The sequence below is a fragment of the Hypanus sabinus genome, chromosome 6, assembly GCF_030144855.1.
Source record: "Hypanus sabinus isolate sHypSab1 chromosome 6, sHypSab1.hap1, whole genome shotgun sequence".
NCBI lineage: Eukaryota > Metazoa > Chordata > Chondrichthyes > Myliobatiformes > Dasyatidae > Hypanus > Hypanus sabinus.
The window spans coordinates 25,869,142-25,889,585 of NC_082711.1; the positions used below are offsets into that span (position 1 = coordinate 25,869,142).

General features: G+C 38.3%; 1 protein-coding gene across 1 annotated transcript in view; it reads right to left on the reverse strand.

Annotated features, from left to right (window-relative positions):
* Window positions 1-20,444, reverse strand: part of cnpy1 (canopy FGF signaling regulator 1) — a 73,363-nt gene that overhangs the window by 25,652 nt on the left and 27,267 nt on the right. The window contains exon 2 of the mRNA XM_059971858.1: window positions 7,040-7,155. Coding sequence (XP_059827841.1) covers window positions 7,040-7,155 — 116 coding nt within the window. The remainder of the gene's footprint in view (window positions 1-7,039; window positions 7,156-20,444) is intronic.

The window sequence follows — 20,444 nt, forward strand, 5'->3', positions numbered from 1 at the left end:
TACCTAACACCACTTTCCTACTAACATATATTTCCCTAAGTTCCTCCATCTCACTAGACCCTCGGTCCCTTACAATTTCCGGAAGATTATTTATGACCTCCTTAGTGAAGACAGAACCAAAGTAGTTATTCAATTGGTCTGCCATGTCTTTGTTCCCTATGATCAATTCACCTGTTTCTGACTGTATGGGACCTACATTTGTCTTGACCAATCTTTTTCTTTTCACATATTTATAAAAGCTTTTACAGTCAGTTTTTATGTTCCCTGCCAGCTTTCTCTCATAATCTTTTTTTCCCTTTCCTAATTAAGCCCTTTGTCCTCCTCTGCTGGTCTCTGAAATTCTCCCAGTCCTCAGGTGTGCCACTTTTTTTTGCTAATTTATATGTTTCTTCTTTGGACTTGATACTATCCCTAATTTCCCTTGTCAGCCACAGGTGCACTACCTTCCCTGGTTCATTCTTTTGCCAAACTGGGATGAACAATTGTTGTAGTTCATCCATGCGATCTTTAAATGCTTGCCATTGCATATCCACCGTCAACACTTTAAGTATCATTTGCCAGTCTATCTTAGCTAATTCACGTCTCATACCTTCAAAGTTACCCTTCTTTAAGTTCAGAACCTTTGTTTCTGAATTAACTATGTCACTCTCCATCTTAATGAAGAATTCCACCATATTATGGTCACTCTTACCCAAGGGGCCTCGCACAACAAGATTGCTAACTAACCCTTCCTCATTGCTCAATACCCAATCTAGAATGGCCTGCTCTCTAGTTGGTTCCTCGACATGTTGGTTCAGAAAACCATCCCGCATACATTCCAAGAAATCCTCTTCCTCAGCACCCTTACCAATTTGGTTCACCCAATCTATATGTAGATTGAAGTCACCCATTATAACTACTGTTCCTTTATTGCACACATTTCTAATTTCCTGTTTAATGCCATCTCCAACCTCACTACTACTGTTAGGTGGCCTGTACACAACTCCCACCAGCGTTTTCTGCCCGTTAGTGTTATGTAGCTCTACCCATATCTATTCCACATCCTCCAGGCTGATGTCCTTCCTTTCTATTGCATTAATCTCCTCTCTAACCAGCAATGCTACCCCACCTCCTTTACTTTCCTGTCTATCCCTCCTGAATATTGAATATCCCTGGATGTTGAGCTCCCATCCTTGGTCACCCTGGAGCCATGTCTCTGTGATCCCAACTATATAATATTCATTAATAACTATCTGCATATTCAATCCATCCACCTTGTTACGAATGTTCCTCGCACTGACACACAAAGCCTTCAGGCTTGTTTTTACAACACTCTTAGGCCTTATACAATTATGTTGAAAAGTGGCCCTTTTTGCTTTTTGCCCTGGATTTGCCTGCCTGCCACTTTTACTTTTCACCTTAAGACTTTTTGCTTCTACCCTCATTTTACTCCCCTCTGTGTCTCTGCACTTGTTCCCATCCCCCTGCCACATTAGTTTAAATCCTCCTGAAGAGCAGTAGCAAACGCTCCCCACAGGACATTGGTTCCAGTCCAGCCCAGGTGCAGACCGTCCTGTTTATACCGGTCCCACCTCCCCCAGAAATTTGAATCCCTCCCCCTTGCACCATTTTTCAAGCCAATATTCATCTGAAATATCCTCCTATTTCTACTCTGACCAGCACGTGGCATTGGTAGTAATCCAGAGATTATTACCTTTGTGGTCCTACTTTTTAGTTTAACTCCTAACTCCCTAAATTCACTTTGTAGGACCTCATCCCATTTTTTACCTATATCGTTCATACCTATGTGCACCACGACTACTGGCTGTTCACCCTCCCATTCCAGAATGTCCAGCAGCCGCTCAGGGACATCCTTGACCCTTGCACCAGAGAGGCAACGTACCATCCTGGAGTTTCATTTGCGGCCGCAGAAACGCCTATCTATTCCTCTTGCAATCGAATCCCCTATCACTATAGCTCTCCCACTCCTTTCCCTTCCCTCCTGTGCCGCAGAGCCACCCATGATGCGATGAACTTGGCTGCTGCTGCCTTCCCCTGATGAGGCATCTCCCCCAACAGTATCCAAAACAGTCTATCTGTTTAGGAGGGAGATGACCTCAGGGGACTCCTGCACTACCTGCCTACTGCTATGCTATCTGGTGGACACCCCTTCTCTTTCTGCCTGTGTAGCCTTTACCTGAGGTGTAGCCAACTCATTGAATGTGCTATTTGCGACTTTCTCAGCATCGTGGATGCTCCAGTATGAATCCAGTCGCAGCTCCAGACACTCAATGTGGTCTGCCAAAAGCTGCAGCTGGACACACTTCCTGCACACTAGTTGTCAGAGACACTGGAAGTATCCATGATTTCCCACATGCTGCAGGATGAACAAACCATGGGGCTGATCTCAGCTGCCATGACCTACCCAATACTTGCCTCAACTTTTGAAACTTTCTCCTTTGAAAGGAACTTACCCAGCCTTACTTCACTGTGACAGTGTAGAGAGGGGGGGTAGACCAGCTGGTAGAATAGTGTGAGCACAACAGCTTGAATCTCAACAAAGACAAGACTAAAGAGATGATACACACTTTAGAAAGGTGCAAACTAACCATTCCTCAAATGCACATGGCCCATGAACAGCTTCTCCATGGAGAGCTCCAAGCTTCTGGACCAGCCTTCAAGGTGGGACCTTACTAAAGGCCTTACTGAAATCCATGAAAACTAAATCCACCACATTGTTCTCATCTTGTTATATCTTCAAGTAAAAACTTAAAGATTAAAAAAAAGTTATCCCACAATGTCATGTTAACTATCAACCCCTAACTTTCAAGAGTTGGGTTAATCCTGACTTTCAGCAATGATTCCTTCCAATAATTTCCCAATATTAAACTCTCTGGACTCAAATTACCTGGCTTATCCTTATAAATAAAAAAAAGTACAGCATTTGCTGCCTCTAATCATTTGGTATCTCATCTGTGAGCAATGTTACTAGATACCTGCAACACCTCAGAGGTTACTGCTCATTGCTGCATTAATTTCATGAAGCGGAGAATACTTCATCCATTTTAGCCAGCAGGAACAGGCACAGAGACTTGCACACAACACTCACTGAATTTATATAATTATTTCCATATATTCTGTGTCACAGAAAATGTATCTTGGCTAACTTACATTAATAATACTTCAATTATCTCTCACTAGCTTATGAAATTAATCCTTAAACCTTTAGTTTATTTTCTGTATGAAGTTGAATGCACTGGCATTCCAAATGACAAAGTGCTGTCTTTGATTTCACTTGAATTTTGTTGTGTTTTAATTAAGCATGTTGGGCACAGCAAGAAGCAGTCAGTCAATTTGAGGAAGTAGGGAATAGTTAATTGTAGGGAAATTACTGAAAGGAATTATTGGAATTATTACTGAGAGTCAGGATTAATCCAAGTTTTGAAAGTTAGGGGTTGATAGTTAGTTTGGCTTTGTTTGTAGGATATCCTGTTTTTTTTTTGAAGATGTAATTTGAGGAAGTAGTCAATTAAGAGTGTGTTCAAATTTTCATAACTGTCACTTCTTCCATAATGGTTATATTGATGTAATTATTTTATTAAATTATTTTATTCTTAGTATTAGCAATAAAAAAGCAACATCTTCTAGTTTTGTTACAAAGAATTTGTCTTTCTTACCAAAATGGATAAGATGAGCATTCATTAAGCCATCACCATATTTGTTATCCTGATTTGGTGATTCTGCTCCATTCAATGTTATGATTGCCCAATAATTTGGAATTCTCTACCCACTCATTTCAAAGTATTATTAAGGTTGAATTGGACCTGTAAGGCAGTGAGATTTGTCACATGCCTCCTTGCCAATGTTTCCCTATATCTTAAACTACTAACAATAAACTTCAGAGACAAAAATCAAATCTGAATAACTGATTGAATTACAATTTGCTCCATCCACATCTCAAGGAGGCAGCTGTCCTGCATGGTGCATCATTAGCATTCCATGAACAGTCAATATGGAAAGGAACCTAGAGTGACAAGGAAAGCTTTTGGGCATCTTTGGTATTATACTGAAGAAATGATAATGAACAGCTCAGTAGATGAGCCAACACAAGTTTGAATTAAAATCTCTAAACAGGTACAGAAAGAAAAATGTAGAGATAAAGAAAGATTTGATTAAAATTCAACATAATTTAGATTTAAAAACAAATTATAAAAATAATTACAAGCTGAAGACTGCAGTTCCACAGTTATCAATTAACTTTCAGGAACTTAAGAATAGCAATTGAGACTCGTGGTGCCATTAAAATGGGCACTTGAAATGAAATGAGCCCAACTTTCAGGTGGAAGTTTAGTCTATTTTTAAAATGCAACCAAAGGAACTTCACAGCATTTATACACTCAAATGTAGAGCCAGCTAGTAAGATGTTGCTTTCACACAGCTTGCGGCAGAGCGAACTCCCTAAAGTTCCCAAATTCTGTGTGCACAACCTACCATATCTGAAGTTGCTGTTGAATAGATGCTTGATGACAAGCATCTATCTTAACCAAACTTATTATCACTATGTATTATTTAAAATGTACTGCATTTCAACTGGGTAATAAGATAGAAATGCACTTAATTAAAAACTACTGTCCATATAAACCTCTGTGCAGAGCTAAATACAAGCCAATTAGGACTCTATAGGAGCCCTCAGTTTTTCAAAACAGTAGGCATTTCGAAGTCACCATGGACTTCCAGGACACAAAATACTTTTATCTGCCAAGCATCAAATCCAATTCTAAATCCACGTTAACTTTGATGGTTTTAAGCCACCTCCTGCTGCTAACAGTTAACAATTACTAACTAATATATCTTGCTCAACACAGATGTCTGATATATGTAGCTCATTAACATTATCTATAGCAGTGTAGCAACACATTGCTAATAAAGCCCAAGCCGAACTTTGGAGTTGAAATCCCACCATAACTGGCTGAAATGAAACTGTCTGAACTACTTCCATAAACAAAATACAATCAGAAAAGATGATTTGAGACCAGCAAGTTAACTTATAGCTGGCTCTAGGATCCAGGCCTCATTAAACCGTCATCTGTACCTCACCCATGATAATGTAGCTGACCATTAAAATGTCCTCCAAATGGCCCAGCAAAATACTCAGTTAAATCAAACCTCTATAGTAGTTCCAGAAGGTAGCTTATCAAGTACTAGGAACTGGAAGTCTGCCAGTTTTGGTAGCACCTTGTGCATGTTGAGAAAAAAAACAAAACTTTTATTACATAATTAAAGCAATACAGATGGTAGAAATCTGATATAAAAATGAAATATTCATCAAGTCAGACAGCATCTGTGGTGAAAACACATTAATACTGATGACCACTCTTCACATCATCAAGATGAAACATTAGCTGTTTTTCCTCTACAGATTTACCTTAATTTGCTGATCATATGTACATTTTTAGTTTTTCTGAAGGAAATGTTTTGTTGAGCCAACCACCCAGGGAAAACAATACAAATTGAATAACCATTGTGCCTAATTGGATTTTCTTTTGACTAAGCAAAGAATACTGGTCAAGACACCATAAGTAGTAGACAGAGCAATAATAATCCAAAGAATAGCATTTTAATAATTAATTATCTTGGTTGTGTGTCAAGTACACAATGGGCATTAAACCAAAAGACATTAATCCAGGTACGGAACTGCTTCAAGCCAAGGGGTATGCAGCTAACAAATTCGAGGAGGAAAGGAACCATTTTGAAAAATAATTGGGATGAATTATATAGAACAAAAAGTGTGTGTCACAATACTTTAAAAGAGCTATTCAACTAATCTCATTCCCCTTTAATTTTATTCCCTATTGTGTACTAAGACTATTATACCCCACCCTTTCCCAGTGAAGACAGATGCAAAGTACTCATTGCATACCAAATCTCTTTGTTGGATAGTCTCATCTTCCTTTAATTACACTTCTCATTACAACTTAAACATTTACAGAATACTTGCATTTTTTTTTATGGTCAGTAATCTACTTTCATTAATGTTTTCTTCCAAGTTATCTTCTGTGCCTTTCATGTTCAGATTAGATTAAATTTCTACTATATTAAATTAATCGTATAATTTTCTTAAATCCCTTTTCACCATCTCATTTCAGGTCTATCTTTAGATCACTGAGTAAGCTCTACTTTTAGATATCCTTCTTTTCCCTACTTTGTATCTAAATCATCTCTCTTTGAAAGCTTCCTTAAGTAACAAAATATTCTAAAATTTACGCGTATTTCTTACTATGGCTGAGACATTACCTACAGGTAGAAGGTTAATGCTACTTAAGTGTTTCCTTTTCTTCTTCTGCCATGTATGATATTTCAAAATATTTTATCTTTGGTTATACAGATCATAACACCTGATTAGACAGTGGGTAGGATTTTAAATCCACATCATCCTTTGACCATTTTTCCAATTTCCTATCTTTATTGATATACTTTATTCCCAAAAAACAGCAGCTGTTTTGTAGATGGAAATTGATGCAACTTAGAATTAACCTTCTAGTCAAATTCAAAGTAAATGTATTACCAACATAGATACATGTCACTATATATGACATTGAGATTCATTTTCTTGCAGGCATTTATAGGAAACAAAAAATACAATAAAATTTATAAACAAAATACACATAAGCAAAACCCAAACAACCAATGAACATTTAGTGAACTGTCATAAACTATTAAATATTCATATAATAAATGTAGAGATTAAAGACCAAGAAGAATATGAAGTTCACCGATAAGAGGACACAATTTTAATTGCCCATTATAATTCTATTAAATTGAAGTGTTATAAATGTTGTATTGTAGTAAATTTGGGATTTCTCCCTTCTTTAAGGCATTTTTACTGTTTTATATTCGTCACATATTCAAGTCCATTCTACACATCACCAAAAATTTCCATTTCCCAAGGGTAAAGTTAATTCATATTCTATTATCCTAAGTGACTAAGGTTACCAAATTTGTAGAATACTGCTGTTTGGATAAATGGCTATAAATTATGCATAATAAACAACATACATACCTCATTTGGGTTTTGAGAGCCATCAGGACTAATTCGAAAAGATCCCACTTGAATTGTCTTTTTTGGATCTACTTTCTTAACTGCCCAGTCTATTTCATCTACTAATGCCCTGCAAACTTAAAAGAAAAGCAATTCAAGTCAAAATAAGTATACATAAAGTTTATATTTAAAGACAAAATGAGTTTTTAAGTACATTCAGAATAGATCTGTTTTTGGAATCCCCAATTATGAACAAAACACAGTTCATCATTTAATACAAAATATATGAGCAATACCTCAGCAACATGGCTAGTATAGTTCTTCAGTTAGAGGTCAATGATGCACTCCATAATTTATTTGCAAGGCTTAACAATACTAAATCAGAACTGTGTTGATCATGAAATGGGTACCTGGGTGATATACAGGGGTGTTGAAAATAAAACAAAAGAAAAACCTTATTCTACTGAACTTACTTCACATCTCTAAATTTTACTGTTCTTCTGAAGAAAAAAAAATTTCAAGGTTTGAAAGATTTTTATTATATGCAAAATAACTCAAATTCTATGGTTTAATGTTTCTCTCTCCACAGACCTGTAGCGCAGTAGTTAGCATAATGTTATTACAGTGACAGTGGCCTGGATTCAATTCAACGGCTGACTGCAAGGAGTTGGTACATCCTCCCCACGACACATGGGTTTCTTCTGGGTGCTCCAGTTTCCTCCCATGTTCCAAAGACTTGGGGGGGGGTTCATTGATTAATTGGTCACATGGGTGTAATTGCCACTGAGAATTTATTGGGTTGGAAGGGTTTGTTATCATGCTCTAAGAGAAGTACTGGAAATAAAGTTACTATCTCTGTTGAGCTTTTCGTTTCACATTTGACCTTAACAGTCTTTGAAAATACAAAAATGCGGAAAATATCAAAAAATCGAATTCAAAGAATTTGAAAATCCATGAATATTTCCACTTTCAAACCAGAAATAACATTGAATTGTAGAGAGATTTTACTAGCTGTGACAGTTTGCTTTTGTTATCTTTGCCTCCATATCACACTGAACCTGAGCTGCTTTAATTGAGTTATATAGACAACAAACCTCCAATTCAATCCATTTTTTCCTATATTAAGCGACCTGGAGGTTAAAATGTGAATAGATCTATACCAAAAGATATAAATCCCAGTGCTAGAGCGTTAATTATATTTCATGTCATTCAGAAGCCTGTTACATCTGCTGAGCAAGAGGAGCTGGCACACTAAGTTCGATTAGCATTGGAAGTACTGGTGCATATTGCCACTGGCATGGTTTTGTTTGGAAAGGAAGTTGTACTTTCCCGATGGCTGCAATCACAGATGCATTAAATGATAATTTCAAACTTCTAAATCAACTAAATGTCTGCTAGTTTTTTTTGGAGCAAAGCTTCATGAAATACTTATTTGCCAATAATCAGAAGGTCTACTGTCACTGAAATCAGTCATGAAATGTGTTGTTTTGTGGTAGCAGTAGAGAGTTTAGCAAAGGAAAAAAAATACAAGTTACAACACAATAAATAAATAAATAGTGCAAAACAGGAATAGCAGTGTTAATGGGCCATTCAGAAGTTTGATATTAGAGGGGAAGAAGCTGTTCATAAAACACTGAGTGTAAGACTTTAGGCTCTTGTACCTCATCTCTAATGACAGCAATGAGAAGAAGGCATGTCCCTAACGGTGAGGGTTCACACTGATGCACCACACCTTCTTGGAGGACATTTTGAAGGTGTCCTTGACGGTTAGGAAGCTTGCACCCATTTGGAGTTGGCAGTCTACAATCCTCTGAAGCCTCCATGACCCTGTGCATTGGTGCCTCCACACCAGACCATGATGCAATCAGTCAAAGTGCTCTCCATAATACATCTTTGGTGACATACCACAATACCTCAAACTCCTAATGAAGTACAGTATGCCTTCATCATGATTGTATCAATGAGTTGGGACCAGGAATGATCCTCTGACATGTTGATACTCTGGAACTTGAAGCTGCTCACCTTTCCACCAGTAACCTCTCAATGAGGATTGCCAAGAGATTTTCCAAATTCCCCTTCCAAAAGTCCATAATCCATTCCTTAGTCTTACTGACACTGAGAGCAAGGTTGTTGTGATACCACTTAACTAGCCTACCTATTTCACTCCTGTACACCTGCTCATCACCATGAGATTTTGCCAATATTAGTGTCATCATTAAATTTTACGGGTGTGTCTTTTTACTACAATACAAATGGATAAAGAGCTAATCGAGTCTTTTTGGTCATTGAAGACAAAAGCACAAACAAGCTCTAAAATAGTTAATGTTTTATTATATGTAACTACTTTAAAATTAATTAAACCACTCTATACACCTTGAGTTTATAAGTTTAAAGAGAAACAGCTTTTGACGAACCATAATAAAGAACATTACTAGCTTTTAGTCTTTGTAGAAATACTAATTACTGAAGTCAAGAAATCCCTTCCTCAAATTGCATCAGTATTTCTACAAGAAATAAACTGTATGGTGCCCTCTAGAGTGCATCTGGAAGATGTATAAGGAGGGCAAAAAAATGTCTTATGAACCAACCCAACCAAATTGACAAGAATATACTGTAGAATCAAAGAAATAGAATTTTCTACAGATATAATAGTGATAAGGACAGATCCAATTGAGAATGTTAGAGGAAGTAAGTACATGGTGCCCATCTGCTTCAAGCAGTTTTCAATTATACTGGTGACCAAGATGAGCGTGGTAACATGTCTAAATGACAATCACCTAGTTGCACTTATATCCACAGTGATAAAGTATTTTAAGAGACTGGTGTTGAAGCACGTCTGATCCTGTCAGAATGGCAACTTGGATCCGCTCCAATTCGCCTACCCAAACAACAGATCTACAGCAGATGCTGTCTCGTTGGCTCTTCACACAATCCTAGAACATCTAGACAGTAATGATGCATACTTCAGAACTTTTTTTTTATAACTCAATTATAGCTCAGCATTTAACACCATCATCTACTCAAAACTAATCAGAAAACTCCAAGACCCAGGCCTCAATACCCCCTTGTGCAATTGGATCCTGAATTTCCTCACTTGCAGACCCCAATCAAAAACATCTCCTCTACAATCTCCATCAGCACAGGAGCAACAAAGGGATGTGCACTTAGCCACACAGTCATAGGTATAAAGTGAGTAGAGCATGGGGCCAAGTACAGCTTCAACACCAATGACACAATTGGTATGAGCTCTATCAAAGGAGGTGAAATATCAAAGGAGGAATATTGAAAACTTATCTGAGTGGTGTAATAACAACAACCTCATGTCAAAAAGACCAAGGAACTGATTGTAGACTTCAGGAAAGGGAAACCAAAGGTCCATGAGCCAGTAATCATTGGAGGATCAGAGGTGGAGAAAGTCAGTAACCTTAAATTCCTAGGTGTCACCATCTCAGAGGACCTGTCCTGGATGCTTCATTTGAATATTACTACAAAGAAAGCATGTCAGCACTTCTACTTGCTCAGGAGTTTGTGGATATTCAGCATATCATCGCAAACCTTGGCAAACTTCTATAGATGTGTGGTGGAAAATGTGCTGACTGGCTGCATTATGGCCTGGTACGGGAACACCAATGCCTTAGAGCAGAAAATCCTACAAAAGGTAGTGGATTCAGCCCAGTACATCATGGGTAAAAGCTTCCTGACCATTAAGCACATCAACATGCAATGTTGCCATAGAAAAGCAGCATCCATCAAAGATCCTCACCATCTAGGCCATACTCTTTTCTCACCGTTGCCATCAATTAGAAAGTACTGGTGCCTCAGGACTCGCACCACTATGCACAAGAACAACTACTATCCATCAACCATCAAACTCTTGAACAAGAGGGGATAGCTGCACTCATTTAAGCACCCTGTTTTGTTATTTCATGCTTGTTATTTATTGCTATTTACTTATACAGTGCCTCTAAAAAGTATTCACCCCCTTGGAAGTTTTCACAACATTGAATCAGTGGATTTAATTTGGCTTTTTTGACACTGATCAACAGAAAAAGACTCGTGTCAAAGTGAAAACAGATCTCTACAAAGTGATTTAAATTACAAATATAAAACATAATAATTGATTGAACAAGTATTCACTGCCTTGAATATGACACACCGAATGATCACTGATGTAGCCAATTGGCTTTAAAAGTCACATAATTAAATGGGGATTTGTGTGCAGTCAAGGCGTTTCAATCGATTGCAGTAAAAAAAAATACACCTGTATACACCTGGTGAGTTAGGTATCCTGGCAAAAACTACACCACAAAGACAAAAGAACACTCGAAGCAACTCCACTAAAAGGTTATTGGGAAGCACAAGTCAGGAGACAGATACAAGAAAATTTCCAAGTCACTGAATGCCCCTTGCAGTGCAGTTAAGTCAATCGTCAAGAAATGGAATACTTTTCACATTGTTTGTCAATAATATATTTATGCTTTACTTTATTATCACCAAACAATTGATACTAGTACGTACAATCATCACAGTCATATTTGTTTCTGCGCTTCGTGCTCCCTGAAGTACAAATCGAATATAATAAAAATTTAAATTATAAATCATAATTAGAAAATAGAAAAGGGAAAGTAAGGTAGTGCAAGTCAGGATATTTGGAAGGTACAGCCGAGATCCAGGTTAGGATCTGTTCAGCAGTCTTATCACAGTTGGAAAGAAGCTGTTCCCAAATCTGGCCGTACGAATCTTCATGCTCCTGAACCTTCTCCCAGAGGGAATTGGGACAAAAAGTGTGTTAGCTGGGTGGGTCTTGTCCTTGATTATCCTGACAGCACTGTTCCGACAGCATGTGGTGTAAAGTGAGTCCAAGGATGGATAATGGAATTGATGGTTTTGTGGCAAAATTTGCAGACAATACAAAGATGGATAGGTAGTGCTGAGGAAGCAATGCAATTACAGCAGGAAAGGAAATTATAGGCCAGTTAGCTTAACCTCAGTGGTTGGGCAAGTGTTGGGAGTCTGTAATTAAGGATGAGGTTTTGAGGTACTTGGAGACTAATAAGTCAGTCAGCATGGTTTCTGTAAAGGGAAATCGTGCCTGACAAATCTGTTGGAGTTCAAGGAAGTAACAAGCAGGGTGGACAAAGGATAGGCAGTAGAAGTAATTTATTTAGATTTTCAGAAGGCATTTGATAAGGTGCCACAAAAGGCTGTTTAACAAGATAAAAATCCTACGGTGCTACAGGAAAGATACTGGCATGGATAATGGAATGTCCGACAGGCAGGAGACAGTAAGTGGGAATAAAAGAGGCCTTTTCTGGTTGGCTGTTGGTGACTAGTGGTGTTCCTTAGGGGTCAGTATTGGGACCACTGCTTTTCACATTGTTTCTCATTGATTTGGATAATAGAATTGATGGCTTTGTAGCAAAGTTTGCGAATGATACAAAACATAGGTGGAGGGGTAGGTAGTGCTGAGGAAGCAATGCAATTGCAGCACATCTTATACAGATTGGAAGAATGGGCACAAAAGTAGCAAACGGAATACAGTGTTGGGAAATGCATGATAATGCATTTTGGTAAAGGGAACAATAGTGAGGACTTATCTAAATGGGGAGGAGGTTCACACATCAGGGGTGCAGACGGACCCAGGAGTCCTCGTGCAAAACTCCCAGTAGGTTAATTTCCTGGTTGAGTATGTGGTAAAGGCAGCAAATGCAATGTTGGCATTTATTTCAAGGAGTATACAGTAAAAACAAGGAGATAATGCTGAGCCTTTATGGACACTAGTAAAGCCGCACTTGGAGTACTGTCAACAGTTTGGGGCCCCATATCTCAGAAAGGATGTGTTGTCATTGGAGTGAGTCCATAGGAGGTTCTTGAAGATGATACTGGGAATGAAGGGGTTAACATATGAGAAGCAGCTTTGAGCCTGTACTCACTAGAATTTAGAAGAATGCGGGAGGGGGGGGGGGGGGACTCATTGAAACCTACCAAATGTTGAAAGGACTAGACAGCGTGGATGTGCAGAAGATGTTTCCTATGGTGGGGGCATCCAGACTAAAAAAGGCACAGCCTCAAAATTGAGTGGTGACCCTTTAGAACAGAGGAAAGGAGGGATTTTTTTTTAGCCAGAGAGTGGTTAATCCGCAGAATGCTCTGCCACAGAGTGCGCTGGACACCAATTCTGTGTGCATACAAGGTGGAAGCTGACTGTTTCCTGATCGGCCAGCGCATCAAAGGATAAGGCAAGAAGGCAGGTGAATGGTGTTGAGTGAGATCTAGGATCAGCCATGATGGAATGGCAGAGCAGAATTGATGGACTGAATGGCCTAATTCTGCTCCAATGTTTTATGGTCTTATGGTCTAATATGGCACAGCTGTAAATCTGCCTAAAGTGGGCCATCCTCAAAAACTGAGTGAAGAGCTTAGTGCAAGGAGACTAGTGAGGGAGGTCACCAAGAGATCTATGACAACTCTGGAGGAGTTACAAGCTTCAGTGGCTGAGATGGGAGAGACTGCACATACAACAACTGTTGCCCGGGTGCTTTTTGAGTCGCAGCTTTATGGGAGAGTGGCAAGAAGAAAGCTTTGTTGTTGAAAAAGAAACAACTCAGATGAAATCTCGCTAGAGTTTGCCAGAAGGTATGTAGGAGACTCTGAAGCCACGTGGAAGAAAGTTCTATGTTCTGATAAAACCAAAATTGAGCTTTTTGGCCATCAAACTAAACACCATATTTGGCAAAAGCCAAACACTGCACATCACCAAAAACACACCATCCTTACTGTGAAACATGGTAATGGCTACATCATGCTGTGGGGATGCTTCAGGATACCAGTGATATTGCCTCTTCATTTTAAAATTCCTCATTATGCCATTCAGCCCATCCAGGTCTTTATCTGCTACTTTCTTTTACGTATCCATCAGATTTGATGGATATGTAAAATACATTTTCTTGTCACTCATTACACTGGGAAAATTTATAGCAGCTAATTAATCTCCTAATCAGTACAAGAGATGGGGGAAAGAAACAGGGGCATGAGGAAATCTCATAGTCACTGGAGGAACATGCAAATTTAACTGATCCTACCCCAAGTCAGGGTCAAATTTGAATCACTGGAGCTGTGTGGCAGTAGCGCTAACTCTGCATCACTATGCTCTTAAATCTGAAACATTAATGCTCTGAGCAGGAAAACTCTGGCTTATCGGGGGTGGGAGTAAAATTTATAAATCAGAAAAAAAAAACTGAAATATTTTCCATTGACTGTGGACAATCACAATTCCTAACCTACTTTCTCTATTTGAGCTTTACGTTTATGGTGGGAAAAAATTCCACAAAACAATCAGAAGCTGCTGCTGATGCAAGCGATTTCTTTCGGTCTTCAGAGCACGTACAAGTCAAACGATTTAGAGGCAGACAGGATAATGAAAAGAAAAATGGCTGGATTATGCTCTCCAGAGGAATGTAGAAGACTGCTTTTGGCTTTTAAGAGATTGCAGAATGTCACAAGACTCGAGGGAAACCAATTTAAATTTGTTTCATTGGCTTTTGTGAAGTTTCTAACCCAGCACTCATGCAAAATCATGAAGTAGGAAGCCATGTGAATACATGTTCAAATCTTTTCCTCTCAAATGTTTATTTCAACTCACATTAGAATTACAATCAAAATTATGTATACAAGCTGACAGCATTATTTTTCATTTTTCTGAAGGAATATTACCAAAAAACTGCACATTGAGACTTTCAGTCACTTCATTATAGTTCTTTCTGACTTTCTCCCATATCAAAAGTCATTCATTTAGTTTATTTTTTGCCACAAGACAAGCTTCATGTCATCTATTCCGGTATTAGATTCTAAAAGAGAAATAAAATGGCAATGGAAGTTAATTTTTTCTCTGCCTTATGCTGATGTCCACTTCTAACTTCAGAATTTATTTTCATACATCACCACAGCTAGAACTATCAGTCTTCTAATACAGTAAAGTTTCAAGTGGCTTCACAGAAGGGAAACACAAAAAAGCTTAATCCCAAACAATTTCAGCACAAATTGCTTAACAGCACATGTAGATACTTTGATACATAGCTGATAATACACAAAGCAAGTATGTGAGTGCAGCAAGTAGTATGGTGTGTTTAGTATTTCAGTAGTATGAATAATATTGTAAATATATTGTTTGATTAATCATTCGTGTTCATTTAAATAATTGTGATGTAAAAAAAATAAGTGAAACTGCATACATCATGACACCACCACGTGATACATGTGTGCCTCGCTTAAAGTAAACATGAAATTAGATGTCCTGATGAAGGGTCTCGGCCTGAAATGTCGACAGTGCTTCTCCTTATAGATGCTGCCTGACCTGTTGTGTTCCACCAGCATTTTGTGTGTGTTGCATGGAATTAGACTCACATTTTGGACTCGTGCCTTTTCCTTTCAATTAATTTAATGCTTTGGAATTACAAAACACAACTGTAGTGATCAGGTTTTTTTTAAAAAAAAACCCTCACCTGACACCTACTTGAAGCACAGTGAGCCGTTGGGAGTTTAATAAAAACAGCGCAGCGCATGCTCTTCAAAAAAAAAGACGGTTGGGGTTTTTTTTTAAAAAGCAAGAAACTGAAGAATTCATGGCCTCAAACAATGAGTACTAGGTGATAATAATTATTTAATGTTATGATGCCAGCACCCTCCTTTGTGAGAATCGCAAGAGCACCCATTGAGGGGGGGTCAGTAGACCCAGGAAGGGAGAGAGAGGGAGACATGCTAAATAGATTCAGGAAGTGGGAGAGAGAGAAATGTGCTGAACAGCACGTTCCACCCGGGATGCAAAATAAGGCGACAGTGACTATTGTCTCATGGAGACCACGTGAAAAGCCCTCGGGCAAGGTGGGTTGGTTGAGAGAGAGATTGTATCATCCCAACCTGATTGACACCTGCGACCCCGTGAGGAAGTATAAAGGAGGGTCTAAGGGGGACAGCCCCTTCAGACGCACCAAGAAGACACGAGAGTGATCCCACCATAGCGGTAAGCCATTTTGAAGGAAGCCACGTGCGTTAGATTCCGGGATTGGAATTTGTGGCTGGAATCACGGAAAACCGCTTTTAACTAACATCAGGGAGAGGGAACCAACGCTCCCCCGATTCCACGGAAGCTTCATAAAGACCCGGCAAGTTTTTCCTCTTCTCCCCAATCCCTCTCTCTCGGTCGCCCCACGTGAAACCCAGCGATTCCCAAAAGGCTGAAGCCTGCAGACTTCTGAGTGACTTTTATATTTCCAACGGACAATATATTAACCCCTAGACAACAGTAGAGCTCACTTCTTAATGATGATTATTACTATACCCGCGCTTTAGATTGAGTATTGACGACGTGCATTATCTGAATGTTTGTATTAACCTTACTTTTGTGCCCCTTTATAAATAAAAACGTTTGAAAATAGTGACATCAGACTTCAACGGACTTCTCTATCTTTGCTGGTAAGTTATCCAGTTACAGGATACATAACAATTATTTAAAAAGAACAGAAATGCTGATGACATGAGAAAGATTGACACATTTGAGTACACAAACAACAACTGGAATACGTATACGGAATAGATTGAGCACTATTTTAAAGCAAATGAAATAGCCTGTGAGAAACAAGTACCAATTTTGCTGAGTACATTGGATTTAAAGGCACAGTCTGCTTAGACACCTAACTGATCCAAGCAAACAGCTGAAATGAGCTTGCTGATATCATGAAAGTAACACAGGAAAACTTAGAATCCCAACAGTTGTTGATTACATAATGCTTAGGTTTCATAAGTGGAATCAAAATGGGGAGTACATTTCTGCATACACGGCTGATGCCTCTTTAATTCATATGTTTTGGTTTTGCCCTAAAATTGAAAAGTTTTGGCGGGAAGTATTCCATACCTTCTCAGAACTTTTTAGGGTCCAATTTGACCCAAATCCCCTTACTGCCTTATTTGGTATTATTGCAAATGAAAATATAACTTTAAATACTCCTAACCTACAGGTTTTAGTTTTTACCTCTCTTTTAGTAAGGAGAGCAATCTTGCTTAAAAGGAAGGAGTCTACCCCTCCTACACATCTTCAATGGCTACCTGATATTATGTCCTATTTAAATTTAGAGAAGATCCGCTGCTCAGTCTTAAATTCGAAACAATCTTTTTATGATATCTGCAGACCTTTCCTAAATTACTTTTCCAATTTATAAAGTTTAACAGTGCACAGACTTTTATGTATATTTCTATCTTCTCTTCTTAAGCGAATATGATTTTTTAAATTATCCATTATCATCCATCAGCTTTTTTCTTTGGTAGTTGGTAGGGGGATGACTTTTTTTTAATATAAAAAAATTCTTATGATGTATGACCCATCTTTAAATTTTTGATTACAGAGTGGTATACCTTTATGTGATATAATAACATTTTGATCAATTTTATTACAATATATAAATGAACACAATTTATGTTGAGATGTATCTATGTGTTGCACTCTGTAAATCTTGTTTTTTCTTCTGAATAAAAATATTGTAAAAAGAAAAACACATTAAGGGGATCATATATAGGCCTCCAAATAGAAGCCAAACTGTGGGATTGAGATTGCAAAGGAAACTGGAAAAGACATGTAAATAACACAATTGTAATGGGGGAAACTTCTATATGCAAGGGGATTGGGAGAATCTGATTGGTGTTGGGTAGCAAGAGAGAATTTGTTGAATGCTTTTGTTGAATTTTTGAATTTGTTGAGATGTTTTTTAAAAAAAAATAATCACCTTGTGCTCAAGCGCTAGTTGGGGAAAGGCCATCTTAGATTGGGTGTTGTGTAATAATCCACATCTTATTAGGCAGCTTAATGTAAAGGAACCCCTAGGAGGCAGCGATCATATGATTAATTCATAGAGAGAAGCATAACTCGTATCTGTATCACAATGGAATAAAAAAGAATTAGAGGCATGAGAGAGGAGCTTGTCCAGCTGGATTGGAGGAGGATACTGGTGGGGATGACAGTAGAGCAGAGATGGCAGAAGTTTCTGGAAATAGTTCACAAGATGCAGGATAGATATGTCCCACAGAGGAAGAAGATCTCAAATGGCAGGGATAGACAACCGTGGCCAACAAGGGAATTTAAGGACTGCATAAAAGCCAAGGAAAGGGCATACAAGGTAGCAAAGTGGGAAGTTGGATGATTGGGAAGCTTTTAAAATCCAACAAAAGACAACTAAAAAAGCTATAAGGGAAAAGATGAAATATGAGGGCAGAGTGGCCAATAATATAAAGCAGGATAACAAAAGTTTTTAGATTTATATAAAAGAATAATGGGAGGTGAGAATTGTTATGGGACCCTTGGAAAATGATGCTGCTGAGGTAGAAATGGGGGGTGGGGAGAGAAACAAAGAAATAGCAGATGAACTTAATGGGTACTTTGCATCTGTCTTCACTGTGGAAGACACCAGCAATGTGTCAGAGGTCCGTGAATGCAAGAGAGTAGGAGCAAGTGTTGTTGCTAATACAAAGTAAAAACTGCTAAGCAAACGCAAAGCTCTCAAGATGGACATGTCACTTGTGCTAGATAGATTGCATCCCAGAGTCCTGAGAGAGCTTGCTGAAGAGATAACAAATGCAATGGTCATGATCTTTCAAGAATCACTAGATTCTGGCATGGTCCCAGAGAACTGCAAAATTGCAAATGTTACACCACACTTAAGAAAGAAAGGCAAAAGAAAGGAAATTATAGGTCAGTTAGTTAAACCTCACTGATTGTGAAAGTGTTTGAATCTATTATCAAGGATGAGGTTTTGACATACTTGAAAATTAATGATAAAATAAGTCTAACCCTTTAATTGCTTTGTTTGGTTTTTTGGGTGAGACAGATTTATGTTTGAGTTTGACTAAGTGTCGAATATTATCTTTTGTTTCTCTCCTGGCTAGACGTTTAATCCTCCTGAGATGGAGAGATTTTGCCCCACCCACGCATGCTCAATGGCTTAATGATATTATGTCCTGCTTAGACCTTGAAAAAATTCATTATTCAGTTCTTAATTCGGATATAAAGTTCCATAAGGTCTGGGGACCTTTTATTGAGTACTTTCCTAACCTTTCTCTTAACTAAGGTTTTTTTTTTCGGTCCCTTGCTTTCAGCTCTTTTTTTGATAGTAGGCATTATTATCTTCTGTTTTTAAGTGTATTTACAGTTTTGGGGGTTTGAATGTCCTGATTTATATTCTCTATATTGTGTTGTGGTTGGTCTGGAGTTTTTTTTTTGTTGTGGGGCTTGGGGAGGATACTAATTTTACATGACTTCAATTTGGGTGCTTTCTCAATTATCTTTTTTGTATTATATTATTATTGTATGTTTATTTTTGCACTGTATTAATGTTCTTCATTTTGATTTGGGTTTTTTTTCTATCTGTAGCGATGTAGAAAATGCATAAAAAAACTAATTAAAAAAAAAGTCAAAGTCAGCAATGGTTTCTGTAAAGGGAAATCATGCCTGACATATCTGTTAGAGTTCTTCAAGGAAGTAACAAGCAGGATGGACAAAGGAGAGGCAGTGGATATCATTTATTTGGATTTTCAGAAGGCGTTTGATAAGGAGCTACACACAAGTCTGCTTAACAACAAAATCCTATGGTGTTACAGGAAAGATACTAGTATGGACAATGGAGTGTGACAGGCAGGAGGCAGAAAGTGAAAATAAAAGAGGTCTTTTCTGGTTGGCTGCCAATGATTAGTGGTGTTCCTCAAGAATTAGTATTGGGACTGCTGCTTTTCACATTGTTTGTCAGTGATTTGGATAATGGAATTGATGGCTTTATGGCAAAGTTTGCAGATGATACAAATATAGGTGGAGGGATAGGTAGTACTGAGGAAGCAATGTGGTGTAGCATATCTTAGACAAATTCAAAGAGTGGGCAAAGAAGTGGCAGATGGAATACAGTGTTGAGAAATGTATGATAATGCATTTTTGTAAAAGGAACAATAATGCCAACTATTATCTAAATGGGGAGAAAGTTCAAACATCAGAGGTGCAGCAGGACCCAAGAGTCCTCATGCAAAACTCCCGATAAGGTTAATTTCCAGGTTGAGTCTGTGGTAAAGAAGGCAAATGCAATGTTGGCATTTATTTCAAGGGGAGTAGAATGTAAAAACAAGGAGATCTTGAACCTTTATAAGACATTAGTCAAGCCTCACTTGGAGTATTGTCAACAGTTTTGGGCCCCATATCTCAGAAAGGATGTGTTGTCATTGGACAGAGTTCAGAGGAGTTTCATGAGATGATTATGTGAATGCAAGGGTCAACACTGGAGCATTTGGCAGCTTTGGGCCTGTATTCCCTGGAATTAGAAGAATGCAAAGTGAGGACAGGGGTGGGAGGTGGTGAAATCTTACTGAAGCCTACCAAATGTTGAAAGGACTAGATAGG